At 60.6% G+C, this 23,935-nt stretch overlaps 3 protein-coding genes and 1 non-coding gene across 9 annotated transcripts in view; 2 read left to right on the top strand and 2 right to left on the bottom strand.

The window, feature by feature from the left end:
• Positions 1-1,536: 1,536 nt before the first annotated feature.
• TRNAG-CCC lies at positions 1,537-1,607 on the top strand. The gene has a single exon. It is a non-coding gene; the product is annotated as a tRNA-Gly (tRNA).
• Positions 1,608-1,970: 363 nt separating this feature from the next.
• Positions 1,971-3,738, top strand: METTL26 (methyltransferase like 26). Of its 5 annotated transcripts, XM_021698201.2 has the most exons (6): positions 1,998-2,246; positions 2,400-2,562; positions 2,752-2,811; positions 3,160-3,227; positions 3,335-3,413; positions 3,490-3,738. In XM_021698201.2, the coding sequence occupies exons 1-6, from the start codon at positions 2,050-2,052 to the stop codon at positions 3,535-3,537; spliced, it is 615 nt and encodes a 204-aa protein (XP_021553876.1). In that variant the 5' UTR covers positions 1,998-2,049; the 3' UTR covers positions 3,538-3,738. The 5 variants fall into 5 exon arrangements, with proteins under 5 accessions (XP_021553874.1, XP_021553876.1, XP_021553875.1 ...); XM_021698199.2 differs by having other exon boundaries at positions 1,971-2,246; positions 2,752-3,227; positions 3,490-3,714; XM_021698200.2 differs by having other exon boundaries at positions 3,160-3,413.
• A 297-nt stretch (positions 3,739-4,035) lies between these two features.
• WFIKKN1 (WAP, follistatin/kazal, immunoglobulin, kunitz and netrin domain containing 1) lies at positions 4,036-7,781 on the bottom strand. The gene is made up of 2 exons (XM_021698039.1): positions 6,265-7,781; positions 4,036-5,559 (listed from the first exon to the last, which is right to left on the bottom strand). The coding sequence occupies exons 1-2, from the start codon at positions 6,433-6,435 to the stop codon at positions 4,084-4,086; spliced, it is 1,647 nt and encodes a 548-aa protein (XP_021553714.1). The 5' UTR covers positions 6,436-7,781; the 3' UTR covers positions 4,036-4,083.
• A 389-nt stretch (positions 7,782-8,170) lies between these two features.
• The window catches only part of RAB40C (RAB40C, member RAS oncogene family), a 29,154-nt gene continuing 13,389 nt past the window's right edge, over positions 8,171-23,935 (bottom strand). Inside the window, exons 2-6 of one of the 2 annotated variants that reach the window (XM_044915567.1) lie at positions 17,569-17,629; positions 16,999-17,059; positions 11,117-11,194; positions 10,645-10,810; positions 8,171-10,144 (exon numbers count right to left, since the gene is read on the bottom strand). In XM_044915567.1, coding sequence (XP_044771502.1) covers positions 9,864-10,144; positions 10,645-10,810; positions 11,117-11,194; positions 16,999-17,059; positions 17,569-17,629 — 647 coding nt within the window. In that variant the 3' untranslated portion in view covers positions 8,171-9,863. Of the gene's footprint in view, positions 10,145-10,644; positions 10,868-11,116; positions 11,195-16,998; positions 17,060-17,568; positions 17,630-23,935 lie in introns of both variants that reach the window. The other variant, XM_021698038.2, reaches the window with a different exon arrangement.

Genomic DNA, 23,935 nt, shown 5'->3' with positions numbered 1-23,935 from the left:
AAGTCAGGGTTCTCACGACCCCCTTCTCGAGCGCCATAATTTGCTAGAACAGCGCACAGAACTCAGGGACCTAACACCTTACTTACGGTTACTGGTTCATCATCAAGGCTATGACTCAGGAACAGCAGATAGAAGACACCCACAGGGCGGGTAGGGGGGTGTGAGGGTGGGGAAGGAGCACGGAGCTTCCAGGCCCTGCCTCCTGCCTGGGAGCGCCACCCTCCTCCTCCTGGCACCTCCATGTGCCCAGAGGCTCCAGAACCCCTTCATTTTGGGTTTTTAGGGAGGCCCCGTTACACAGGTGTGGTTGATGAGATCATTCATGGTTGGTGATGGGCTTGGTCTCCAGCCTTCTAATCACACGTCCGGTCTCCTGGCTACCAACCCCTGAGCTCCAAGAGTCACCTGGTTGGTGTGAACCCAGGTGAGACTGAAAGGGGCTTGTTATGAACCACAGCAGATGCTCCTCTCAGCCCCCGCACATGGAAGGATTCAGAAAATGCCCAGCTCAGCCGGCAGACCAGGTGGAAGGAGGCAAAAGGTGATTCAGGTAAGGGAAGCTCTGGCCTATGAAACAGAAAGCCTAGGGAAGGGTGGTCACGTGCAGAATGCCAGTGTGGCTGCCTGGAGGGGGCGGCCGCCGACTGAGTAGCACTTCCCTAGGGGGCCGGTCCAGCCCCGACAATCCTACGCCACTTCCCCACCCTAAGCTGCAAGACTGTCCTCGCCCCCACCCTAAGCTGCAAGACTGTCCTCGCCGTACCCAACCACATTCCGGCCCCTCCACGACAATCCCAGGTTAAAGCCTGGGTTGGGGCCACCCTCTGAGCCCCGGCCAGAGTGCTGTCAGGTATGGGGGTCTCTCTCGTGAAAAACTGCGCAAACAAGGGAGAGAATCTAGCCCGCTGCGGAACGCGGCCCTCAGCCTGCAGAACGGGGCCCCTCGGAGCCACGGGCCCCAAGCTGACCACCGGGGAAATACCCTTGGACACAAGAAATAAGGCTCCGACTCGATTCCGGGGTCGCCGAGCCCCCTCACAACGTCCGCAAACCCTAGGCTAGCGCGGGTCTTGTCGGCCTCGCAGGACAGCCCTGAGCATCACAGCTCCGGTCCGTCCGGTCCCTGCCGGCCAGGACCGCTCCACCCACGCCCAGCCGGCACGAGCCCCGCCCAACCGCGAAGGCCCGCCCACAAGGAACGCTATCGTAGCCACGCCCCACCGGCTCCGGACGCCCGCAGTTGCCATGGTTTCCAAGGCGCGGGCGCGAATCGTGGCCCTCAGCCCTCGCCCCTTAGGCCCGCTCTGTCCGCTCTAGCGCTGGGGGCCCAGGTGACACCGCGAGACTGCCCCCGTCCCCACTTCACGCGGACCCGGCCAGTCCCAGTGCTCCCACCCCAACCCGCCCGCCGGCTTCGGGGCGCTGGGGCGGGCATTCCCCCCGCCCAGGGGCGGCGCGCATGCATTGTGGTACTTCTGCGTGCCGGGAGGTTGCGTCACAATCCCTTAAATCTCGCGGGCTGCCAGTGTGTCAGCAGCGCCGCTGGTGTAGTGGTATCATGCAAGATTCCCATTCTTGCGACCCGGGTTCGATTCCCGGGCGGCGCATCTGGTAATTTTCATTTTCCCCATCTCAACAAACTAATTCTCGCTAACGACACTGATTTCAAAAGGAAAGAAGACCACAAGGAAACACCCATTCCGGAGCAACGCGGACAAGGCAATTTTGGAGAATGAGACAGTGACAAGCTCCATGAAAATGCCGGAGCGACCATGGGCCACTGGGTACTGAGCTGACGGTCGCCTGTAAGCCAGCGACCCCAACTCAACCGACCAATGACCCCGCCGGGGTTGCGGCTCCCGGTGCACCTCCTGCGGCTGCCGGCCCTTTAAACTCCCAGCCGGCCTTGCGGCGCCGGACTACAACTCCCGGCCGGCCTCGCAGCGCCGCACTACAACTCCCGGCGGGCCGCGCGGCGTCGGACTGCGGCGCCTAGTGGGTCTCGCGGCGACTGACTGCGGCTACCGGCGGGCCGGCTGAGCTGCTGCGATGCTGGTGGCGGCGGCGGCCGAGCGGAACAAGGAGCCCATCCTACGCGTGCTGCGGCAGTACATGGACCCGGCCCAGCGCGGCGTCCGCGTGCTGGAGGTGGCCTCGGGCTCCGGCCAGCACACGGCCCACTTCGCTCGGGCCTTCCCCCACGCCGAGTGGCAGCCGTCCGACGTGGACCAGCGCTGCCTGGACAGGTGCGGCGGGGCGCGGGAAAGGCGGGACCCCGGCTGGCGAGAGCGGGCGGGGCGCGGGGTCAGGCGGAGCAGGGCCTGTTCCGCTGTCCCGACTCCCCACGCCACGGGGGGACCCCTCTCAGCTCCCCTCAGTCATGTGCTGCCCTTCTACAGCATCTCGGCCACCACTCAGGCTCAGGGGCTGTCCAACGTGAAGGCCCCGCTGTACCTGGACGTGACCTGGGATTGGGAGCACTGGGGCGGGATCCTGCCCCAGTCGCTGGATCTGCTGCTGTGCATCAACATGATCCACATCAGCCCCCTGAACTGCACCGAGGTCTGTGGGCGCGTGGGCGAGCCACCCACCTGCGCCGCGGGGCAGCCCTCTGGGTGCAGCGGGAGGGAGCAGGGTGGCACTGAGGCCTGAGGAGGTCAAGCTGAGTCTCTGGCCAGAGAGGCCGAGGGCTCTTTCAGGTGCCTGGGGAGAGAAAGCTCCTCACTGACATCCTGCTTCCTCACTCCCCAGGGGCTCTTCAGGGCAGCGGGACATCTGCTCAAACCCAAGGCGCTTCTGATCACCTATGGGGTGAGTGCTTCGGCCAGAGATGATGGGCCTCCCCTGGCAGGCAATCCTGATCCTAGCCAGTCTCGGCTGCGTCCTACTTTCTGCACTCCCTCCTTTTGGTTGCAGTATTTTCAGTTGCCTTCTTCCTCGACTCCCCTGCACCCAGGGTCTTCCTTCTTGAACATCCTCCTGGTCATCTGCCAGTCTCCCTCCAACCCCCTGGCTCACCAGCTGGTCCTCAGCTGTCCCCCGCCCTGGGGGCAGGGAGGGGTGTGTCCTTTTCATTCTCTGGGTGCCGGCGTGTCCACGGAGGCATGGCTGACCCCGTGTCTGTGGGTGGCGGGCAGAGCCGTGTCCCCATCTCCGCAGCCTTATGCCGTCAATGGGAAGATCACTCCGCAGAGTAACGTGGATTTTGATCTGACTCTTAGATGCAGGTCAGAGCTGGATAGGTGGGTGGGGGGCCTGGCTGGGAGGGCAGGTGGGCTGGGTGGCTGCCCCCAGCCACAACTGCACCTTCTCCCCCGCCTGGCCCTCACTGCAGGAATCCTGAGTGGGGGCTGCGGGACACGGCCCTCCTGGAGGACCTGGGCCAAGCCAGCGGCCTGCTCCTTGAAAGGATGGTAGGTGGGAGGGCGGGTGGCATGGGCCGCTTCCCTGGGGGCCTGGTCAGCCGCTGCAGCCCACGCCTCGCCCTAGGTGGACATGCCGGCCAACAACAAGTGCCTGATATTCCGGAAAGAGTAACTGCACCTGCTCTCGCGTGTTTGTGTTTCCACCAAGATCCCCCCCTCCCCTGGACCAAACCCAGAGGCCAGCCCCTGCCTCCCAGGGCTGGGCCATGAGGACTGGCCTTGCCCGGTCTGGGGGCTCTTGGCTGATGGCCACAGGGCTGCTTAGAACCTGGGAATAAAGTGTTGTCTGCTGCTCACTGCTGGTGTCAACCATGCCTCCTCCTGGGACCACACCTGGTGGGCAGGGGGGAGTCTGGCCTGTGGAGTCAGGGCTTGGGGGCCTCCTGGACCGGCTGCTCTGCTGAGGGGACAGAGGAGGGAGTGAGAATTCAGGCCCTGCTGGCTGAGCCGGCTGCTGGGCTCTCCTGCCCCAAGAGGCTTGTGCTGCTGCAGGGAAACCGCAGGTTCCCAAGGACGGAACGGGGACTAGAGCCCATGCTCCAGTGTGCTAGTGGGACACCAGCTGAGGGCCCCCCAGGAGGTCCAGCATCTGTAGGCCACGAGGTCTGGGGAAGCGCTGGCTTTTATTCAGCAGGACAGGAAGGCAGGGCAGGCGGGGTTAGTCCTGGAAGCGGTTCAGCAGCTCGCAGGCCTTCTTCTCGAGCAGCTCCCAGATCTTCTTGACGCGCTTCTCGCTCGCGGCGCGGACGTAGCTGCCAGCATCCAGCACGGCCACGCCGTCTCGCACCTCCCCCATGATGACCAGCGGGCCGTCGCCTGCCGTCACGTTGGGGCAGGGGCAGGTCCAGTCCATACCACTCAGCGTCACCTCCAGGTACTTGGTGCCCAAGAACCTGAGGCCCATCTTGTCGTCCTTGAGCACCTCATCCAGGGCCACACGGGCGATGCCACCGCCCCCCGGCTCGGGCTCCTCCAGCACCTCGGTGAGCCGCCCCACGATGGCGAAGTCGCTGCGGCACAGGCTCAGCGCCAGCTTGCTGCGGAGGCGGCAGGCCCGGCAGGGCGGCGTGCGCGGCACGGGGCAGGCGTCCTCACAGCTCGCGCGGCTCTCAAAGTTGTTGCCATTGCCCTCGCAGCCGCCGTACACGAAGGGGTGGCACTGCTGCAGCAGCGGGCTGTAGGCCCAGCGCGGCTCCCAGCCCTGGCAGCGGCCCTGCACAGCCGGCAGCGCGCAAGCATCACCGGGGCCCCGGGCGCAGGCCTGCTGGCACGCCTCGTAGGTCTCGAAGCCACGGCCACCTCCTTCGCAGCTGCAGGCGGGGAAGGTCATGCAGCCTCCCCGCTGTGGGTCAAAGTGCCAGAGGACCAGGCCGGGGGCCGTGCTGCTGCAGGCCCGCAGGTCAGGCAGGCACTCGGCCGGGCCAGAGGGCATGGGTGCCCCGGCCCCGGCCGGCTCCCGCCGGACCACGGAGAGTGGGAAGTCGGCCCGCAGCAGGCCGGCGGCGTTGCGTGCTGTGCAGGTGTAGAGGCCGGCATCCTCGGGCCGGGCGTTGTAAAGCACCAGCTGCCCGATGCTGGTGACCACCACGTTGCCGTACATCTGGTCTGGCCGCATGATCAGGGTCTCCCGCTGGTCGCTCTGCTTCTCCCAGGTCACGGCGGGTGGCGGGCGGCCGCTGACGTCGCAGTGGAGGCTGGCGGTGCCCCCCACGTACACCGCCTGTGGGGCTGGGCTGCTGTAGAGGGCAGGCGGCGTGGGGGCGTCCCCGGGCGTGGGGCGGGCCGTGGGCTCCGGTGGCCCTGGGCTGCTGGGCGCCCAGCTGAGGACGTGCTTGCAGGGCACAACGTGCAGGCGGAGGCCACGCAGGCAGGCCTCCGCGTCCATGTAGCAGCGGTTATAGTAGGTGAGGCCGTCCGAGGCACAGGTGAAGCTGGGCTCCTTCTCGCAGCGGTCCCGGCAGCGGCACACGGGCTGCCCGTCCCATATGTCGCAGTCGGAGCCCTGCTGAGGGCACGTGAAGCCCTCACACGAGGCCAGCAGTGTGGGCACCGCTGGGCCACCAGGGAAGCGCGCCGCCACGCAGCTCTGTAGCCCGCACACGTTGGTACAGCACTTCTCGGCGGCCTCGCAGTCCTGGGGAGTGGGGAGTAGCTCAGTGGGCACCCTAGCTCCGCCTGTCAGCTTGTCCAGAGGGAGCTGAGCCCCAACTGCCCTTCCTGGAACCTGTCTCCCCCGGGGAAAGCCCAACACGTTCCCAGAAATTTCCTTCCCATGCTCTACTACGATCAGACCCTGTCGAGCGTGTCACGTCACCGAAGCTCACTGAATCCTCAGGTCCTCACCCCACAGAGCAGGTTTCATCACACCGACGAGGAAACCAAGGCCCGGGGCAGGGGTGGGGGTGGGGGGTGGGGGGCCACGTACAACGTGCTCAAGGCCACTGCATGTGGTGCAGGGTAGGGCTGCAGGGCAGGTGTCCACGTGTGAACCCCCCTGCCTTTCGACCTTGCTGGTCCTGAGAACAACTGGTCCTAGGGTGGGGGTGGGCAGGTTTGGGGAGCGAGGAGGGAGCTCTTAATCTCAGACACATGAAGGCAAAGACTGGGGGTGTCCTCTGGGACCCTCATACACAGAACAGCCTAAAACCCCAGCAGCCGAGTGTGGGGAGCCTGAGGAGGCAGCAGACTCCCAGGAATGGGGCCGCAGTGCAGCTGCTGGGGTCCCCCTGTGGGCAAGGCCTGGGTGCAGGGGTAGGGCTGGGCTTCCCCAGACTCACCCAGCCTCCAAGGTGCCCTAAGCCCCCCAATTTTCCAACCCCCAACCAGGGCCTGTGCTTACCTGGTCCCTGACGCACTCACGCTCACAGGTGCTCTGGGCATCCACCCACAGGTTGGGGCTGAGCTGGTTGGGGCACACGCCCGAGTGGCTTCTGGGTCCTGGCGGCAGGCTGGCCCCCAAGGTCAGCCCAACCACGAGGAGCAGCGGCAGGAGTGGCCTCGGGGCCAGCATGGGGACCGCCGGGCCAGGGGGTGGGGGATGTGCCACCAGTCCTTCCTCAGGCCCTGCCTAGCCTGCCCCCCGAAACCATCTACCTTTCCAGGCCTGCGGTTGCTGCCCCTGCCCTCGGGCCCCCGACTGATCCCCGGGGCTCTTCCCTGGCCCTCAAGGTCCGAGCCCACAGCAGTGCGAGGGGCTGGGTAGGTTCCGGGCCTCTCACAGCTCTGAGTCTGTGCATGTGGCGCCAGCCCCTCCCCTGCCTGGCCCCTCTGTGGTCAGCACAGGGCAGGGGGTGGGGAGGGGAGGAAAGCTGGGGAGGGGCCGAGGCCCAGGAGCACAGAAGACACTGGCCACGAGGGTCAGGAGGGGCGGAAAAGGGCCAGAGAAGGGCTGGCTCTGGCGGGGGAGGGGAGGGGAGGGAGGCTGTAATTGGAGCCCCTCCTCCCTCTAGGCACTGGGCTGGGGATGGAAGGGCCCAGGGGTCAAAGCTGCCTCTCAGACCTTCCCAGCCCAGGTCAGAGGAGGGGCCTGGGCTGGCCAACCCCCTCTGGCTCCCCAACCCGCCCCAGCTGGCCCAGAGCCTGGATTTCCCCCACAGCAGGTCCACACCAGCCCCTTACCCAGATTCATCACGTCCATAGGCACAGGGGCTGTGTGTTCGACCACGCAACGAGTACGCGTTCTGCTCTCTCCGCAGGAAAAAAATCTCACAACCTTCTCCGTGATCCTTCTCAGGGTCACGACATGTCAACAGGTCTTGGGGTCAAACTGAAACCCTTTCTGCTAGTGTGGAGGCTTCCGGTGACCCGAAGCTGATGGGGGTTGGGGGAGGCCGATGCAAGGCAGGACTTTGCATTTCCGGAGCGCCCCCAGCATGGCTCCAGGTCCAGGCTCTTCCACGACCTGGCAAGGCAGGTACCAAAGAAGTGAGGTCCCAGGACGCTCAGCAGGGAGGAAACCATGCTGGCCGGCATAGCCACCAGTCACACAGGCAGCAAACACTGGAAACGGGGCTGCTGGGGCCGAGGAACTGAGTGTTTACTTGGGCTGACTTGAATTTCAGTAGCTGTAGCCCCACACAATCCCGAGGCCAAGGTCATCTAAAAAGCACCCTGGAAAGGGCAAGTTTCCCAGAAGCTGCTCAAGCCCCTGGGAGGAGGAGCCTTCCCTGGGCGGGAGGGGGGGTGGGGGGGGATGGAAGCCCCTCCTTGGCAGGCCTGGCAGGGAGATCTAATGCAGCAACAGGACAAAGCCGCTGGACTCTACCCTTCCAAACCCTTCCCAGGGGCCTGGGGCCCCAGGATCATCTGCTCGGAGACCAAATGGAAAACATCCCATGGCCCTGCGTCTGACCTTCTGACCTGAGAGGCAGGGAAATAAAAGCCTTGTCTGGTCAGAGTGAGACCAAGAGACGCCCCGGATGCAGAGAATGCATACAAGGGGACCATGGGTGTGGGGGTTCCAGATCCAGGACAGTCCCTCAGAGAGCTGCAGCTAGAGGCCTGGGTCCCCGAGCGGTAGGTGGGGGGTGGGGAGGCTCGTTCAGAGGGGTTCCCCACCCGTCAGTGCCACCACACCCCTGGACTGAACCCCATTAGCAGGTGGCTTTCCCACCCCAGGCCTGGGTCTGGGGCCGGGAGGCCATGCTGAGTCTCTGCAGGTGGGAAGCCCCCAAGTCATCCACTGCATCCCTGGCTCCGTGCCCACCACCCTCAGGCAGTTAGGCCCGCCTACACAGACATGGGAGGGGGCTCGGGGCGTCCCACTTTCCACCCTCAGAGGCAGCAGGGAGTAGCAGCCTCTGGAGTGCGGGGGGCTGCCTGTCTGGCCCAAGAAACGACCCGTGTGTGGCCTGGACTGAGATGGCCGCAGCAGCCAGGCTCAGCCCTCACGGCAAGGGCCGGCACCAGCCACACCTACCACCTGCCCAGTTAAAACCAGAGGCTCTCAGCCTGGATATCAGAGCTGAATCACGTTTACTGTACAAAGAAAGGAAAACCGTCCAAACTGAGCACAGGAATGGCGTGTCAGACAGCAGCAAAGGGTAGTGTTGATAAAGTGAACGTAGGACTGTCCACGTCCTCAAAACAAAGTCTGTGTGACTGGGTTCAAAGTCCAAAGAAAGCCCCCCCGCAACCCCGCAGGCAAGGCAGGATGGGTGTGGCCTCCCCTGCCTGAGCCTGCTGAGGCCAGGCCCCATCGGGGACCCCAGACGCCCCACACACGCAGGCCGCGGCCCCGCCCTGCCTCCCAGACACACAGCACATAGAGTCCCAGAGCCCACGGCAGGGCCGTGAGGAGGAGGTAGAGCTGAGCACCAGTGTGACCGGCGGCCAAGTTGCCAGCAGGCGGCAGGAGGAGGCGAGGCCTCCTGCTCAGGGCTGGCTGGTGGGGTCTCCAGGAGAGGCTCGGGGTCCACCGCTGGGACCAGTCCAGGCAGCATCACTAAGAGATGCGTCAGAACGGTTTTGGTGACGTGCGACCATGAGGGCCGACGTCAGGCAAGAAGCGGGTGTGGGGTCACACCCGAGGCCGGCGAACAGAAGCTGGTGAGGACAGAGTCCAGGTGCCCCGGGACACGAGCGGGCGGGTGGGTGTACACCCACTGAGTGTCTTCTGCATCTTCCCCTGAGACACAGGAATGTCTGAGAAACACCAGCAGTCCGCTGGGGAACGGAGCCCTTGCCCCCAGCCCTGAGCCCATCCGAGCTGCACAGGATGTTGTCTAGGAGGGCCGCGGGAGCCCAGGAAGCTGCGGCCACACCACGCCGACCGCTGGGGGCCGGAGCCGCCGCTCAATCATCTCGGGGCACACACCGACCCCCGTGTTCACAAAGGCTGGTGGAGGCAGCCATGGGCCCGAGTGCACTGCCCAGAGCTTCCACGTGTCCCCTCCTGCCGCTGCACAGCCCACACCCAGCATGAAGTGTCTGAATTCAAAGGTTGAAGCCCTGACCGAGATTCCTCATCTTTGCCTCAAATCCCCTCCCCCTCTCCAAATGTCCCAAAGCCTGAACCCACTGCTGACGGGGGCTCACCATGCGGCTGCGTGGAGGCTGCCCTGCCCGTCCTTTAAAAATGTACAAAAAGGTGAACATCTTCCATATAAATAAGAAAGGGAGCCAGGCCTCCCGGGTCCTCAGAGACAGCACCCCCTTGAGGCTGGAGCCAGGCAGAGCCGCCTCCTGGGCACTTCCCAGCACCACCGCACTGCAGGGTCCCGGGCTTGCTCCCCCGAGACCCCCGCAGCTCTCTCCGGTCCCACGGAACTTGTCTGGCGGAAGACCACTGCCTGAGCCGTGTGCCCCCACACTTCCCGGGAGGCGGTGTGGCCAAAGCCTTCCCTGCACACGGCGCCAGGCCCAGCGCCCGGCCAGAAGCGTTCCCCAAGCACGAGCCCTCCCAGAGCGCACTGGACAGGGTGGTGCCCAGCCTGCCCGCTAGGAGATCTTGCAGTTGCTCCTTGAGCAGTTCTGGGGCGGGCTCTGGGGAGGGCGGATGGACTTGGACCTCTTGAGGCTGTTGCCCTTGTTGCTGCTGCCTCCTGCCCCACTGGCCAGCGAGTAGGAGCGCCCGTGCATCATGACGGCGTTCATGCCATTGGCCATCGAAAAAGACTTGAGATGGCTCTTGATGGTGACAGGCAGCGGGAGCTTGTCGATGAGGTGCACGGGGGTGCAGGAGACAATGGCCCGACAGCAGAGGTCCTGCAGGCTGAACACTGCACATGGGGGTCAGACCGCGGTGGGGGGAAGGGACAGGTCAGACTGCGAGGATTGGAGAGGGCTGCCCTGGACACCCACCACTCCACCCCAGCTGCCAGTGTCCTGGCAGGAGACATAGGCTTCCAGCCACCCTGGCCTTTCTGGCAGCTCGGGTGGGATGGGGCTCAGGCTGAGGGACAGGGAAGCACACAGCCAGGACCTTTATGGGTCAGCTCTAGGAGGACAGGCTTAGAAGCCACTCCCTTTCCACTCTGGGGCAGAGTCCACAGCACTGCCTCCCAACACTGAGGTGCAGACAGGATGTCCTGCACAGTCCCCTCCTGGAACACCAGGACCCCACACAGAGCCAGCTTAGCCAGCTCAGCCACCAGGGGGCCAGGGAAGCAGTGGAGGAGAGCTGGCCTCCCCTGCAACCCGGGACGCCGGCCCCTAAGCGGGCTGCCGGAGCCCCAGTCTGTTTCCGTTTTCTCGCCCACAGCCCGGGGCAGCCCCTTACCTCGGTTGGGCCTCCAAATCTTCTCCATGCCATGCCTCATGAGCACGATGCGGGACAGCTCGGTGAAGGACTCGATGACATTGAAGTTGCACAGTGGGCTGACCTCAAAGAAGGTCATGCCATTCTTCTCTGCGTAGGCACGCGCCTGCTCTGTTGGAACTTGCCGCTTGAAGGCCAGGTGCAGCCGATTCCCAACCAGGATCCGGGGAACCCCAGGTGCATGCTTGGGGGGGACACAGGACTCAGCAGAGGCACGAACATGGGACACCCCCCTCTCGGCACTGTCTCCCAGGCCCCAAAGTGGGCAGGGCCCTCACTGTCCATTCTCTGACCATCGAGTGCTATGGGGACACAGAGCCGGGGCCACAAGGGGGGCAGCAAATGGGGCCCCCCCCCGGCTTCCTGCTGGGGATGGGAGTGTGTACACCTGGGAAGGGTGACCCTGAAGGGGTATCTGCGGGTGCACACCTACCTCATCGATCTCCTTGATCCACCGGTCGATGCCATCAAAGGACCAGCGGTTGGTGATGTCATATACCAGGAGGATCCCCTGCAAGGGAGACGCGGGCGTCGAGAGGCCTGGGGCCGCCTGGATGGAAGGGGTCCTGTGCTGGGCACAGTGCCCGCTGCGGCCAAGTACCGCTCCCTCCCAGAACAGGTGGGGCCAGGGCACTCGGCTCTGGCCAGACGGCTTTCCAGTAGATCATGTGGGGGTTACTTAACACACAGCAAGGTGGGAGATGCATGGCTTTGAGACTCTCATGTTTCAGAGGCAGCCCTGGTACCGGCTCTGCATGCCGTCTGGCCAGCTCCGTATCTGTCTCCTCACTGAGGCCAGGCCCGTGTGGCCCAGATGCCCTCTGTGTGGGGTGATGGCAACGGGGCATCTCGTGGGCTCAATGCTGCCCCCTCCCCATCTGGGGTACTTGGCTGGGACAATAGGCATTTTTTCAACTTCTTTGCTGTAAACACACTGTACGCATTAACCTGTGATCATTTAAAAATCACTCAAGTAACACAGGCAGTCTACACAGGTCTACAGGGTGCGGCAGGCCCTGCGGACAAGCCTGGCAGGCAGACAGCAGCCAGGTCCCCACACTCCGTCCAACAGTGTGCCTGCTCTGCCCGGGGCACCCAGGGGCTGAGCGGAGGGGGCTCTGTGTTCCAACCCAAACTTGCAGAGCAGGACGCCAGTCACTCCGGCAGGCCCCCACCAGCTGGGCAGAGCATTTGCTACGGGGACTTTCCCGCCATATCCCTCAGAGACCAATTAGTTGGAGCTCAGCTCTGGGCTATGTGCACCTGCGTGACTCGCCTGTCGTCCCTGCCCTAGATATCTCAGGGACCTATCACAAGCCTCAGAGAGGGGACTCCACCAAGCGAGTGCAGCTGCGGGCCCCTGCCTCTCTCTGCCCCTATGTGCCACACTGAAGCAGGCTCGGGACCCACCCTGTCCTGCCCCAGCAAGGCTGCGTTCAGCCTGTGTCTCCGTCACACACCACACAGAGCAGCTAAGATCAAAGAAAACAGGGCACCCTCCATCTCACCATGAGCCCTGCCCCTCAAAACTGTCCTTCCAATTCTGGGAGACAAAAGCGTGGCCCCTAGGTCTTATAAGCACAAAGGTCAAAATCCCACTCTCTGGCCGGAAAGCCTCAAGCTGAGCAGTGCGGAACCATGTGCCGACCGGGAAGGGACAGTCGCTGGGGAGGAAGAGCCAGGCCTGGAGGGACAGCCTTCGGGACAGATGGGCCCAGACCCACGTGAAGTCAAGGGCTAAGGCACCCGTTTCAGGGACGCTGGAGAGTAGGACTGGACGGGACCCGTGAGTAGCTGGGTGCGAACCCTGCCGCTTGGGGCACAGGGAACAAAGCCTCCAGTTGGTGTGCAGGGAGGGCCATGGCACTGACTCCCCAACCTGGAAACGCTCCTTCAAGAAATAAGCGAGGATGTTCCCATGAGAACTGTGCCTAAACAGGCAGTCCCAGGACTGCTGAGTAAGTCAAGCTACGGGCACACCACACCGACGACCCACCGAGCAGTGCACGTGGGCACACAGCAGGGCACACAGCAGAGCGTGGGAGATACCCACCCTCAACAACTCACGGAGGGCAGTTTCCGTGCACAGCCACGCGCCGGAAGTCCGGGCGGGGACTCACGTTCCAGCTCTGCTAGCCTGTGTGAAGCTAAAGCGCTCAAGCAAGGGGGCAGAAGCTCCTCCCTTGGGATCAGGTGTCAGCTGTACCCCTCAGCCGCTGGGGAACCCCTGGCTGTCCCTCCCAACCTCCAACGACCACCACCCGTCTGGGGCTGCCCCAGTCTGACAGGCTGGGGCTTGACAGAGGAGACACCCCACACACACCCGTCACAGGGAGGAAGGACACACAACGGGTCACACTGTAGGCAGCAGGGACCGAAAATGATCATGCATGTGGCCGGGAAGGACAGGTGGCATCAAGCACAGGCGGGACAGCTGAGAAACCAAGGCCAGGTTCTTCATTACCAGAATACCCCAAGGGGTTCCAGCTGTGAGTTCCAAAGGAGGAGGGACGAATAAATTTCACTATATTATACTTCTGTCATCAACGGAAGTCCTACGTGCTCAGGCTTTTTAAATGAGTGGGTACTCCAGGGTACAAACAGAACTCCTCCCCATCCCTCCAGGAATAACCGGTTCCTGTCTTATTCCTGACCCAGACCGGGTCACGGTGCACGCTGCCCAGCCCCCACCCAGGACCCCCTGCCCCACAGCAGCCAGCACCTTCCGCCAGGCTCATCAGGTAGTACCGCTGTTGGCGCTCAGGTTATTTCACCTAATCTTATCAGCGACACCTTCAAAGAGCACCCCCCGCCCCCAGCACTAGAAGATAAAATCCAAACAAGTGGAACTGCACGGCCCAGGGGTTGGTGCCCTTATTCTATCAAGGTTATTTGTTGATTTAGGAGAGCACACACCATGTGCAGGGGGCGGGGAGGGGCAGAGGGAGAGAATCTCCAGCAGACTCTGCGCTGAGCGAGGAGCCCGATGCAGGGCTCGATCTCACGACCCTGAGATCATGACCAGAGCCAAAACCAAGAGTCCGAGTCCGAGTCCGGGGGCGCCTGGGTGGCTCAGTCGTTAAGCGTCTGCCTTCGGCTCAGGTCGTGATCCCAGGGTCCTGAGATCGAGCCCCACATCGGGCTCTCTGCTCAGCGAAGAGCCTGCTTCTCCCTCTCCCACTCCCCCTGCTTGTGTCCCCTCTCTCGCTGTCTCTCTCTGTCAAAAAATAAATTAAAAATCTAAAAAAAAAAAAAAAAAAGAGTCCGAGTCCGACGCTTAACCGGCTGAGCCACTCAGGCGCCCCAAGGTTATTACTTCTGAGCTACAGCTTGTCCCTCAGAAGAGGCACAAATTTTAAGCATGAACAGTTGGATGAGTTTGGACAAATGTGAACATACCTGTGCCACCACCACCCCAACCGCGGTACAGAGGTGCATTTCTCATGAATTTAACTTTTGGCATGTGTAATGCATTTTGTATGGTAAAGCTCCCAAGGAACAGAATACCGTGAGTGAAAGCCGCTGCCTACACGCCCACAAGCAGCACAGAAAATGGGGAGCAGCTGTCTAACGGCTTCCGGCCCATATGCCCACCCACCTGGGCAGTGACAGGTGGCATGCTGGTGCCCCCGTCAGCACTCACTTCATGGTAACTGCAAGCCCTGGACCATTTCCCACAGGAAACCCCTTTTCATAGGAACTGAACCCTCTCTCACCAGACCAGTGCCTAGCCATGCTCCACCCAGTGCTAATCCAGCTGACCCCAAAGCCTCCATGAAACAGAACCTCCCCCCACCCCGCCCCCAGCTCCCTCCTTGCACTGAGCCCAGGGGACCCCAGGGGACTCCAGAGGACCCCAGCCGACAGCGCCAGCCTCCCAGGGACAGGAGCAGCCACCTCAGACCCCAGCAACAGCAAACATGGGCCATGGAAAGAAAGTACTCATGGCAAGAGCCACAAGACAGCACTGTTGTGGGGCAGGTGAGAGTAGCCAGGGCTTGGCCAGGGGCTTCTGTGACCTGGGCCCTAAGGGACCTGCAAGGCCTCTCTCTGGTCTTAAGTGAGGGTAGGAGAGTGACAGGAAATACAAAACTCAAGTAGAAGCCCCACGACTCTGGGTGCCGTCTGCTGCAAACCCAGGTGGGTGCCACCCTGCAGATCCCCTGCACCTGTTCACTGCCACTGCCTGATGGGATGGGAGCACGACAGGCGCCCGCTGCCACCCACCCAGGCCTGAGACCTACCACAGGCTCCTCCGGCCCCAGAACAACCAGAACAACAAGAACCCCCAGAACCAGCAAAGCAAACGCAACAGCCAACACACAGCTGGCTAGGCTGGACGCTTGAGAACAGACGTGGGAACGCGACTTGCTTTCCCAAAACGTGTCATCTGGCAAACGTCCAGGCTGCTTCCCGGCTTTCTCTCGTGGTCCTAAGTGTCTGTTCACAAGCACGTGTCTGTGGTCTGTCCCATGCTGACACTCAGAGCAGGCAGGCAGCTGAGGCCAGGGGCCCATAATCATCATACCCAAGGGAGCGAGCCCCAGCTCTTCGTTTTCCTCTTGATTACAAAAGTAATGTGTTTATCGTAGCACAACTGAAAATACTTAAACCAAAAGGAGCACAAGAGAGCTCACCAGTAACCGCGGGGTGCGCAACAGTGAACACGGTCGTTTACAACGTCTCATCTTGTGTATGTAAAATCACACACGCAGGGTGCCTGGGTGGCTCAGTTGGTTAAGCGACTGCCTTCGGCTCAGGTCATGATCCTGGAGTCCCGGGATCCAGTCCCGCATCGGGCTCCCTGCTCAGCGGGGAGTCTGTTTCTCCCTCTGCCCTCTTCCCTCTCGTGCTGTCTCTCATTCTCTCTCTCAAATAAATAAATAAAATCTTTAAAAAAAAAAAATCACACACGCAGTCTCTTCCTTAAATAAGAGGGGCCGTGGACTGTGCTTCCATGTGCCTGAGCTCTCCCACGCTCACCTGAAGGGCTCTGGGTGCTGCAGGCAGTTCCTGCTACTTAACCCACCCCTGGTGGGGACAGGGCTGCTGACAAATGCCCCAAAGCGGCACCCCACTCCCAGAGGTCCTTCTGTGTTTTGTCACGGAGGATCAGCTGCTCCCAGTGGCACCCCAGTTATGGCAGCTCTGCAGGGCGCCGTCGACACCGGCGTGAACACTGGTGACGTCCCCAAGCCAGCGGCTGCAGGAGCGGGGCTCACCCCTCTGTGCCAGCTCCCAGGACAGGAGCTCCTGGCCAACCTCAGCAGAGCGCAGACGAAGGCCCCATTCAGGGTCTTCCTCCCTCCCTGAATGCTGGAGAGGCTCCCACTCAGGAAGACCCTGGAGGAAGGGCTGGGTTGGGTGTTCCTGTCAACACCTCCTTGGACTCAGTCTGACTCCATCACAGACGAAATTTCCCTCGGGCTTCCCAGGTCCCATAGAGCAGAAAGAGTAGCACAGGGGGAGGGGGGGGGCGGTGCTGGGCATTAATCACTGCTCAGAAAGCAAAACAGATGCCCGTGGGGCTCCCCCCAAGCCCCAGCCAGAGTGTGTGTGGAGTGACAGGCAGCCCCCCTGGAGCCCACACCCCACACAGCCAGGGGCCCCTGCCTGTGGTGCACAGCAGATCTGACTTCAGGGGTCTCCTCAGCAATTCCAGAAGGCTGGGGGTCACAGCCTGCCCTGCAGCACAGACAAGACTGGTCCTGCGTCCAGACCACTCACTCTGACCCCGCAGTGAGAGTCTAGAGCAGATCTGGGCACACAGCTACTTTCCCTTCTCCTTCTAGCCTCGAACCACATACAGATCCAATTGGCACACAAGTATGTTGGGGGGAACCCAGAGGATGCAGACAGAAACAAGCAGGTGCCCACATCCCTGCACACCGCCCTGCCCCGCTGAGGACCCACAGCAGCCCCTTCCATGGCAGCTCCAAGGCTCAGGCTCCACTATCCTCGTCAGTGATCCAGGCCAGCCCACTCTGGAGCCCCCAGCCCTGAGACGGGCTTGCCTCCCCAGGCAGCCCCCTCCATCAGCACATCCAAGTCCAGAGAGGTCACCTCTTCTTCCCGGGGAACTGGATGACTGAGCAGCATCTCCAAGGGTCTCAGCACACCTCCTGTGGCACCTCCACCAGCAGGAGTCATGGGAGCCGATGGGCACAGAGGGTACCCAAGGTTAGACTCCCAGTGGAAGCCTGGTGTTGAGATGTCAAACTTGGCTTCGAAAGAATCACGCACGTGGGGTCTGACAGCACAGCAGTGGGACGGGGTCATCCTGGAGAACGGCACCGGCACGGTCGCTGGGCTTACCTGTGCGCCCCTGGAGTAGGACCTGAAGATGGTGCAAAACCTGCCTTGGCCCGAGGTGTCCCTGAAACACAGGGGGGTTGGGGGACGCAGCCCATGGGACCCCAGCATGCACAGTGTCATCCCTGTGAGGAGCTGGCCCCTGCCCCCTCCCACTCCACAGCTCACCCTGGCGGACCTCCATGGGCCTCTGTGCCTTGGAACCTTGCCCTACTGGGCTGGAGAACCCCACCACTGTGGGAATTCACGCCTCCTGCTGAGGTTCTGGAAGATGCTCCTTCATGTGTAGCCCAGGGAAGAGCAAGGGCAGAGGGGCCATGGTCAGAGTGGAAATGAGTGTTTCTGGGCCAAAGGGAGCTGGGCTCTATCAGACCAAACAGCCCAGACTTCTGGTTTCTGCATCAGAGTCCGTTCCACAGGGACACAGGGTTTGTGCAAACGGCTATTCCAGGGAGGGTCAACAGGATGCCATCCCGTCTCTGAGGACTCCTGACTCACTTGAGGCATCGCACAGTGACACTGAGGTGCTGCAGTCCCTGCCCCGGACACCTCGCCCCGCAGGGCCTGACTCACCAGAGTTCCAGCTTGACCCGCCGTCCATCCAGCAGGATGGTGGTCGTCTTATAGTCGATTCCTGGAAGGAAGCAAAGGGTAGCTGCAGGAGACATGTGGGGAAAGGCCCACCAGGACCCACCGTGCCAGGGCCAAGGGCCGTGCCACCCCCACCTGGTGCCTTCCCGTGGCTCCAGCCCAGCAACCCAAGCAGGCCACCCGAGTGTCGCTCCGAGAGTGTGTGCTGGGTGCTGACAGCCGCAGGGCGGAGGGAAGAGGCTCGTCTCCGTGCTGACCTGCTTCGTCTGGGTCCTGACATCGACCTCCCAGAGGCTAAGGGTGTCTGCGTTCTTGGTTCACTGTAGCCCCTGGGTACTGACAACTGGAGCGTGCTGGGAGCATGATGAAGGGGCAAGTAATCTCTAAAATGCCATCTCTCTGGAGAGCTCTCTGCAAAACCCACACCTGCCCTAGCTTCAGTTTTTGTTTTTACTCTTTTATGAGTTAAAGAGTAGGAGCAGGGACACTTAGCTTACATGGAACATCTTCAAGTGGTCTGTGGGCCATCTGGAAACTTCCCACAAGCTATGTCTTCCCTCTTCCATTCCTAAACCTTAAAAATCTCATCAGTTTCTTGACTTTATAACACTTGCTCCAAGAGGGCTTGAAAATGGGCTTTTTTTTTAAGGTTTATTTTTTATTTTTATTTTAAGATTTTATTTATTTAATTGAGAGAGCGAGAGAGTGTCAGCAGGGGAAGGGACAGAGAGAGGGAGACAGAATCTCAGACTCTGCACTGAGCTCAGAGCCTGACACAGGGCTCAATCTCACGACCCTGAGATCACCACCTGAGCCGAAACCAAGAGTCGGATGCTTAACCGACTGAACCAGCCAGGCGCCCCATTTTTTTAAAGCATACTCTAGACCCAATGTGGGGCTTGAACGCACAGTCCCGAGATCAAGAGTCACATGCTCCACCAACTAAACCACCCAGGCGCCCTGTTTTTTTTAATTTATTTATTTTAATTTAATTAATTAATTTATTAGAGAGAGAGGGCGCAAGAGCAAAAGCACAAGCAGGGGGAGAGGCAGAAGGAGAAGCAGACTCCCCGCTGAGCTAGGAGCCCAATGCGGGACTTGATCCCAGGACCCTGGGGTGGTGACCTGAGCTGAAGGGAGACGTGTAACTGAATGAGCCACCCAGGCGTCCCAATGGTCTTTTTTTAAAAAGATTTTATTTATTTATTTGAGAGAGAGAGAGAGAAAACTAGGACAAGCAGGGGGAGAAGCAGGCTTCCCACGGAGCAAGGAGCCCGATGTGGGGCTCGATCCCAAGACCCTGGGAACATGACCTGAGCCGAAGGCAGACACTTCACTGACTGAGCTACCCAGGTGTCCCAAAAATGGGCATTTTTAATGCAGGTGTTGTTCACACACGCATCATGTGCACATGGCACACCCCCAACCCTGGCACTGGGGCCTCTACCCTCACTGTCCTTCTGCCCGGCCAACTCCCAGCTGTGCATGAAAACCTGGCTCCCATGCCTCAAAGGACATTAACAGAATGAAAACGTCCTGTTTTCCTCTCCGACAAAACAGGAGAAAATATTTGCAAATCACATATCTGATGAGACTGGTATCCACAATATAGAAAGAAATCCTACGACTCGATACCAAAAACAACCCAATTAAAAATGGGCAAAAGACTTGAATAGACATTTCTCCAAAGAGGATACACAAATGAGCAATACGCACATAGAAAGGTGCTCAACCCCACTCAGCATCAGGGAAATGCAAATCAAACCACAATGAGATGTCAACTCACACCATTTAGATGGTTATTAGAGAAAAAAACAAAGAAAATCACAGGTGCTGGAGAGGGTGTGAAGAAGCTGGAGCCCTTGGGCACTGTGGTGCGGATGGGGAAGGGTGCAGCCGCCACATGGAAAACAGCCTGGTGGCTCCTCAAAAACTCAAACACAGAATTACTATCTGATGCAGAAATTCCACTTCCGGCTTACAACTAAAAGAAGTGAAAGCAAGGAATCAACTACGGATGTATTTCCACATCCACGCTCACAGCCGCACTGTCCACAGCCGCCAAAAGGTGGAAGCAGCTCATGTGTCCATCGGCAGACAAAGGGAAAAGTGTGGTCTGTCCATGCAGTGGGCCAGTGTTCAGCCCTAACGGGGAGGACAGGCCAACGCGTGCTCCCACAGGGGTGGGCCCAGAGGGCATCGTGCTCAGGGAGATAAGCCTGTGGCAGGCAGACAAATACGGTGGGATTCCGCTTCTCAAGCCCCCTCGAGCCGTCAGATCCCTAGAGACAGAAGGTAGATGGAGGTCACCAGGGGCAGGGGCGGGTGGGGAGTCAGCGATTCATGGGGACAGAGCTTCAGTTTGGGAAGATGGAAAAGCTCTGTGGACGGACAGTGGTCGTGGTCCCACAACAGCGGGAATGAGCTGTGCGCCTACGGACGGCAAAGGGGGCAGACTTCCTTTTAACGTGTATTTTACCACAATTAAAAGAAAAGGGAGAGAAGGCTCTCTTGCACGTATTCTCAAGCGAAAGAAACACTCCGCAAGAAGAAGCAAACTCAGGCCTCTCCCCACCCGTCCTCCCCCCAGCCAGTTCTCTCATCTCTATGCTTCTGTTCCATGTTCCCCGACTGGCGTCCGCTCAAGCATCCTCGGTCCTGGGTGGGAGCTCCTGTAATTCTGTCAAACAGGAAGCACAGATCTGGCCCAGGACTTGCCTCTTTTTGGTCCTGGATCTACACCTCCTGCGAGACAGAAACGGCGGTGACCAGAAAGGCTGTGGATGTGGACGCCCGTGCTCTGGGCAACATCACCTCCAGGTGGTGGGTCAGCCCAGCAGGCTGGGGGCTAGGGGATGGGACACTCCCTGGCACCTCTCCGAGGCTCCCCGCAAAAGGGTGCTGCCCAGTCACCCCGAGGTGACTCCCAAGGCCCAGCTGGGAGTGGCAGGGAGGAGGGTGTGCCCAGCAAAGGCCCAGGAGACGAGGTGCGGTGTGGCGAATGCGGAATGCAGCTGGGCGCCTTGCGGCTCTGTCTGCCCACATTCCACCGCACTCATCACCATCCTGATGGCGCCGTGACTTTGGGGTGCAGGCTCCGCTCTCCAGCAGCGGCGCTAAACGCCCTGCCAAGCACACAGCAGGCCGATGAGCATGCAGAGCTGGGAGCTATCCCAAGGAAGGGTCTGCTCCATTTCCAACCTGTCCTGCTGCACAGCCCGTCCAGCTGGGTCTGAGGGCTCCCCAGACCACAGGGCTTTCAGGGAAGGCTGCAGAGGAGAGCTCGGAGGCGGCAGGGAGCCACGCCCGCCCCCCACCACGCCTTGCCAGGAGCCCTCACGGCCCCCACAGAAGGCTGAGCAGCCTGTGTGAGGGGACTGAGGGAAGTGGACAGCGGGGCCCAGCTGCGGACGGCCTGGCCGCCGGCCGAGAGCTCCTGACAGGGCAGAGAGCCCCAGGCTGACAGATTCACATGGGCACCAAAATTTCAAATATATCCTTCATGCCTACCCTGCCCCTCATCCCGCCTCCCAAATCTGGACACAAACGTACGGTGTACTTCATAAAGTCTCAGAAGATACAGACCCACAAGTCCACAGAGCGAGGCCTGCCTGTGGCAAAGCAGACTCTCCGTGTCATCACCAGGGATAGTGTCAACTAAACGTCACCGCTCAGGCAGCTCTGACAAGTCCTGGGTCTCCAGATCCGATGCTGGAGGACTGCAGTCACAGCACTCCATGAACACTGAGCCCCTCTTTGAAAAACTGCTCAAAACACGGAATCTTGGACAGCCCGGGCACGACCATCAGAATCAGCTGGTGGGGGCTCGGATAACTGCCTGGGTGCATGTGGGGGTGACCAGGCCTCCTGAGGTGATGGGAGCAGCTCACACGCAGGGTGGGGGTCATACTGGGTGGCCAAGTCTCGGGCCCCAGAACTGGGAACACTCTCTGGACAGACACAGGGCACTGGGAGGCCAGTGGGGGCCAGTGGCAGCTGACCAGTGCCCGGGGAGACAGGTGCTGCTCCGGTTCCCAACCCTTCCCACGCGAGAGCTCTTGAAGCAGTTATTTGCCCAGTGTTCTGGGGGGTCTTTCCCGTGTCAGTGCAGCCCAGGGCCCATTCGGTGACTCCAGCAATCCCATATCCCAGCTGATGTGTCCCACTCCTAGCTAACAGCCAGTCCTCTCATCTCTGTGCTTCTGTTCCATGCTCCGGGAGCTGTCCTCAACTTTACCATTCTCCTCTGACCCTTCAAAAAATTCTGCTGCTCTTTCTAACCTCATTTCTCAATGCTCTTTCTGGGCCTCTGAACGCTCTTTTCAAATAACATTCTGTTCCTAGTTCTTGGACGCAGTATCTCTTTGTATCTCAGGCAACACTAATTACCGGATTGTTAAGGTTCTCGGATGTCTTTCCTCACACTGTGTGGTGCCTGGCTGTCCACCAGCCCTCGGAGACCCCAAGAAGCTGCAGGAAGTCCAGGTGACTCTGCTCAAGTGGGGCTCACGATGGAGCTGTCAGGCACCTCGGGGTGTACGGAGGTCCCTCGTCTTGGACTGGGGGCTATTCCTGCAAAGAACTAGCTGCTGCCTCTGGGCAGCACGGGACGCTACCTGAGCACCAGCAGCAGGGGCGGCCGGGGCCCTCCGCCGTACCCTCTTCTCCCAGGGAGCGGACCTCCCGTGTCCCCGCTCGGCCCCCACCCTGGCTTCAGTACCAGAGGGCCCGGGGGCATGGGGTCCTGCCTGCGCCTCACAGCCAGGCTTCAGGCCTCTGCGCTTCGTCCCGCGGTACCTGCGTCCCACACACTCAGCCTCTCTCACCTGATGGGGCCACAAGTTCCCAAGAATGTCCTTTCTACTGTGTTACGGGGTTTCTCAAGGGAGTGGCAATTCACTCGACACAAATTACTGTTTACATTCCTACTATACACCAAGCGCGGTTTCAGGAACAACAGGGGCTTGCGTCGTGGCTGTCCCACACCTGCACCCGGACGGAGAGCTACAGAGGGTCCCTGTGAGGGGACACGTGTTGTTGTCACAGACTGAGGAGACACAGGCCAGGGACCTCAGGTGAACTGCCGTGCACATGATTGCTGTGCACCAGAGGGAACAGTCCTGAGTCCCACAAACAGCTCCAGCGTCTGGCAGGTATTTGTACAGGAAGCACCTGCGGACCTCACTCTGCGTGAAGACCCATCTTGCACAGTGTGCAAGCCCTATCCGCACACCACATTTGGCAGGGATGCCACCACCTTGTGAATCATGGGGGTCTTGCTGGTTCAGAATTTTACCAAAAGTTCTTTACCATTTTGAAAAAAACCCACCTCCCCCTTAGTAACACCTGTACCAGGTACATTTCTACTGTCATCTTGTCAGCGTCTAGTACACCTGGATCGGAGCACAAGCGATTTAGGATGCACTGCCCCTCTTCCCCCTCCTGTTACAGATACTCTGCGTGTACACGTTCTAGTTCTGCACGTGGATGGCCTGGATGACCTGCAGATCAAACTCACTGCTTCTCAGGACAGTACAGGGGACGCTACAAAGTACTGGCCCCAGAGGGCCTGACATGGCTGAGGACGGCACCCGCCAACAGCGACATGACGCCACATCCCTGCACCACAGCCCAGGCAGGGCGACGGGGGCAGCTCCCGGCCCTGGGGAAACACCGGCGGATGCTGGAGGAGCAGGAACACTGTAATTATGGGCTGCTGACTGGTGTTCTTGTTTTTGATAGTCACCACCTTCCTGGTGGTGCCAGGGGAGCTCCTCGCAGAGACCCACTTCACCAGGACGTGTGAGCACAGCTGTGGGCGTCCATCTCCCCTGGCTTCTCACCCTGGGCAGGGGTGCGCCTGTCACCTGTGGGGCATCTGCGGCCAGATGGCCAGCCTGTCAAGGGTGACCTGGACAAGAACCACCCTGCTGGCTGGAGCTGATATGTGCTGTCCCGTCAGGAGTCGGCAGACGGACAGGCTACGAGTCACACTCTCTTCCGCTCCCTCCTTCAGAGCTTCACCAGAGCTCACACGCCTGTCAGCATGGACTCAGGACCACCGACCTCCAAGAAAACCCACTGTCACTAGGAATGACACGGTGCTCAGGCAGAGAACACACGAAGAGGAACCAGACAGCTTCAGCCGTCTGCCTGGTCAGCTTGATTTGCTGTATCAATCAAGACTGTCGGTTCAATTTTCCACTGTTCAGAATGAAGACCACTACACACAACCAGGCGGACCTCTGGGTGTGGGCATTTCCCACACACCTGTCAGACCCACCTGAAGGGAGAGGGCAAGGAAGGACATCGCCTGCCCGGACAGGTCATCTGTCACCACCTCCTTCCT

This window comes from Neomonachus schauinslandi, chromosome 5, assembly GCF_002201575.2.
Source record: "Neomonachus schauinslandi chromosome 5, ASM220157v2, whole genome shotgun sequence".
Taxonomy (NCBI): Eukaryota; Metazoa; Chordata; class Mammalia; order Carnivora; family Phocidae; genus Neomonachus; species Neomonachus schauinslandi.
The sequence above is the reverse complement of the archived record's forward strand: the minus strand, read 5'-3'. Positions and strand labels throughout refer to the sequence as shown.

Coding starts and splice junctions, on each gene's coding strand:
- METTL26 (XM_021698199.2), top strand. CDS start 2,050: ATGCTGGTGGCGGCGGCGGCCGAGCGGAACAAGGAGCCCATCCTACGC. Junction 2,247..2,399: donor GACCAGCGCTGCCTGGACAG/GTGCGGCGGGGC, acceptor GCCCTTCTACAG/CATCTCGGCCACCACTCAGG. Junction 3,228..3,334: donor GATCTGACTCTTAGATGCAG/GTCAGAGCTGGA, acceptor CCCTCACTGCAG/GAATCCTGAGTGGGGGCTGC.
- WFIKKN1 (XM_021698039.1), bottom strand. CDS start 6,435: ATGCTGGCCCCGAGGCCACTCCTGCCGCTGCTCCTCGTGGTTGGGCTG. Junction 5,560..6,264: donor GTGAGTGCGTCAGGGACCAG/GTAAGCACAGGC, acceptor CCCACTCCCCAG/GACTGCGAGGCCGCCGAGAA.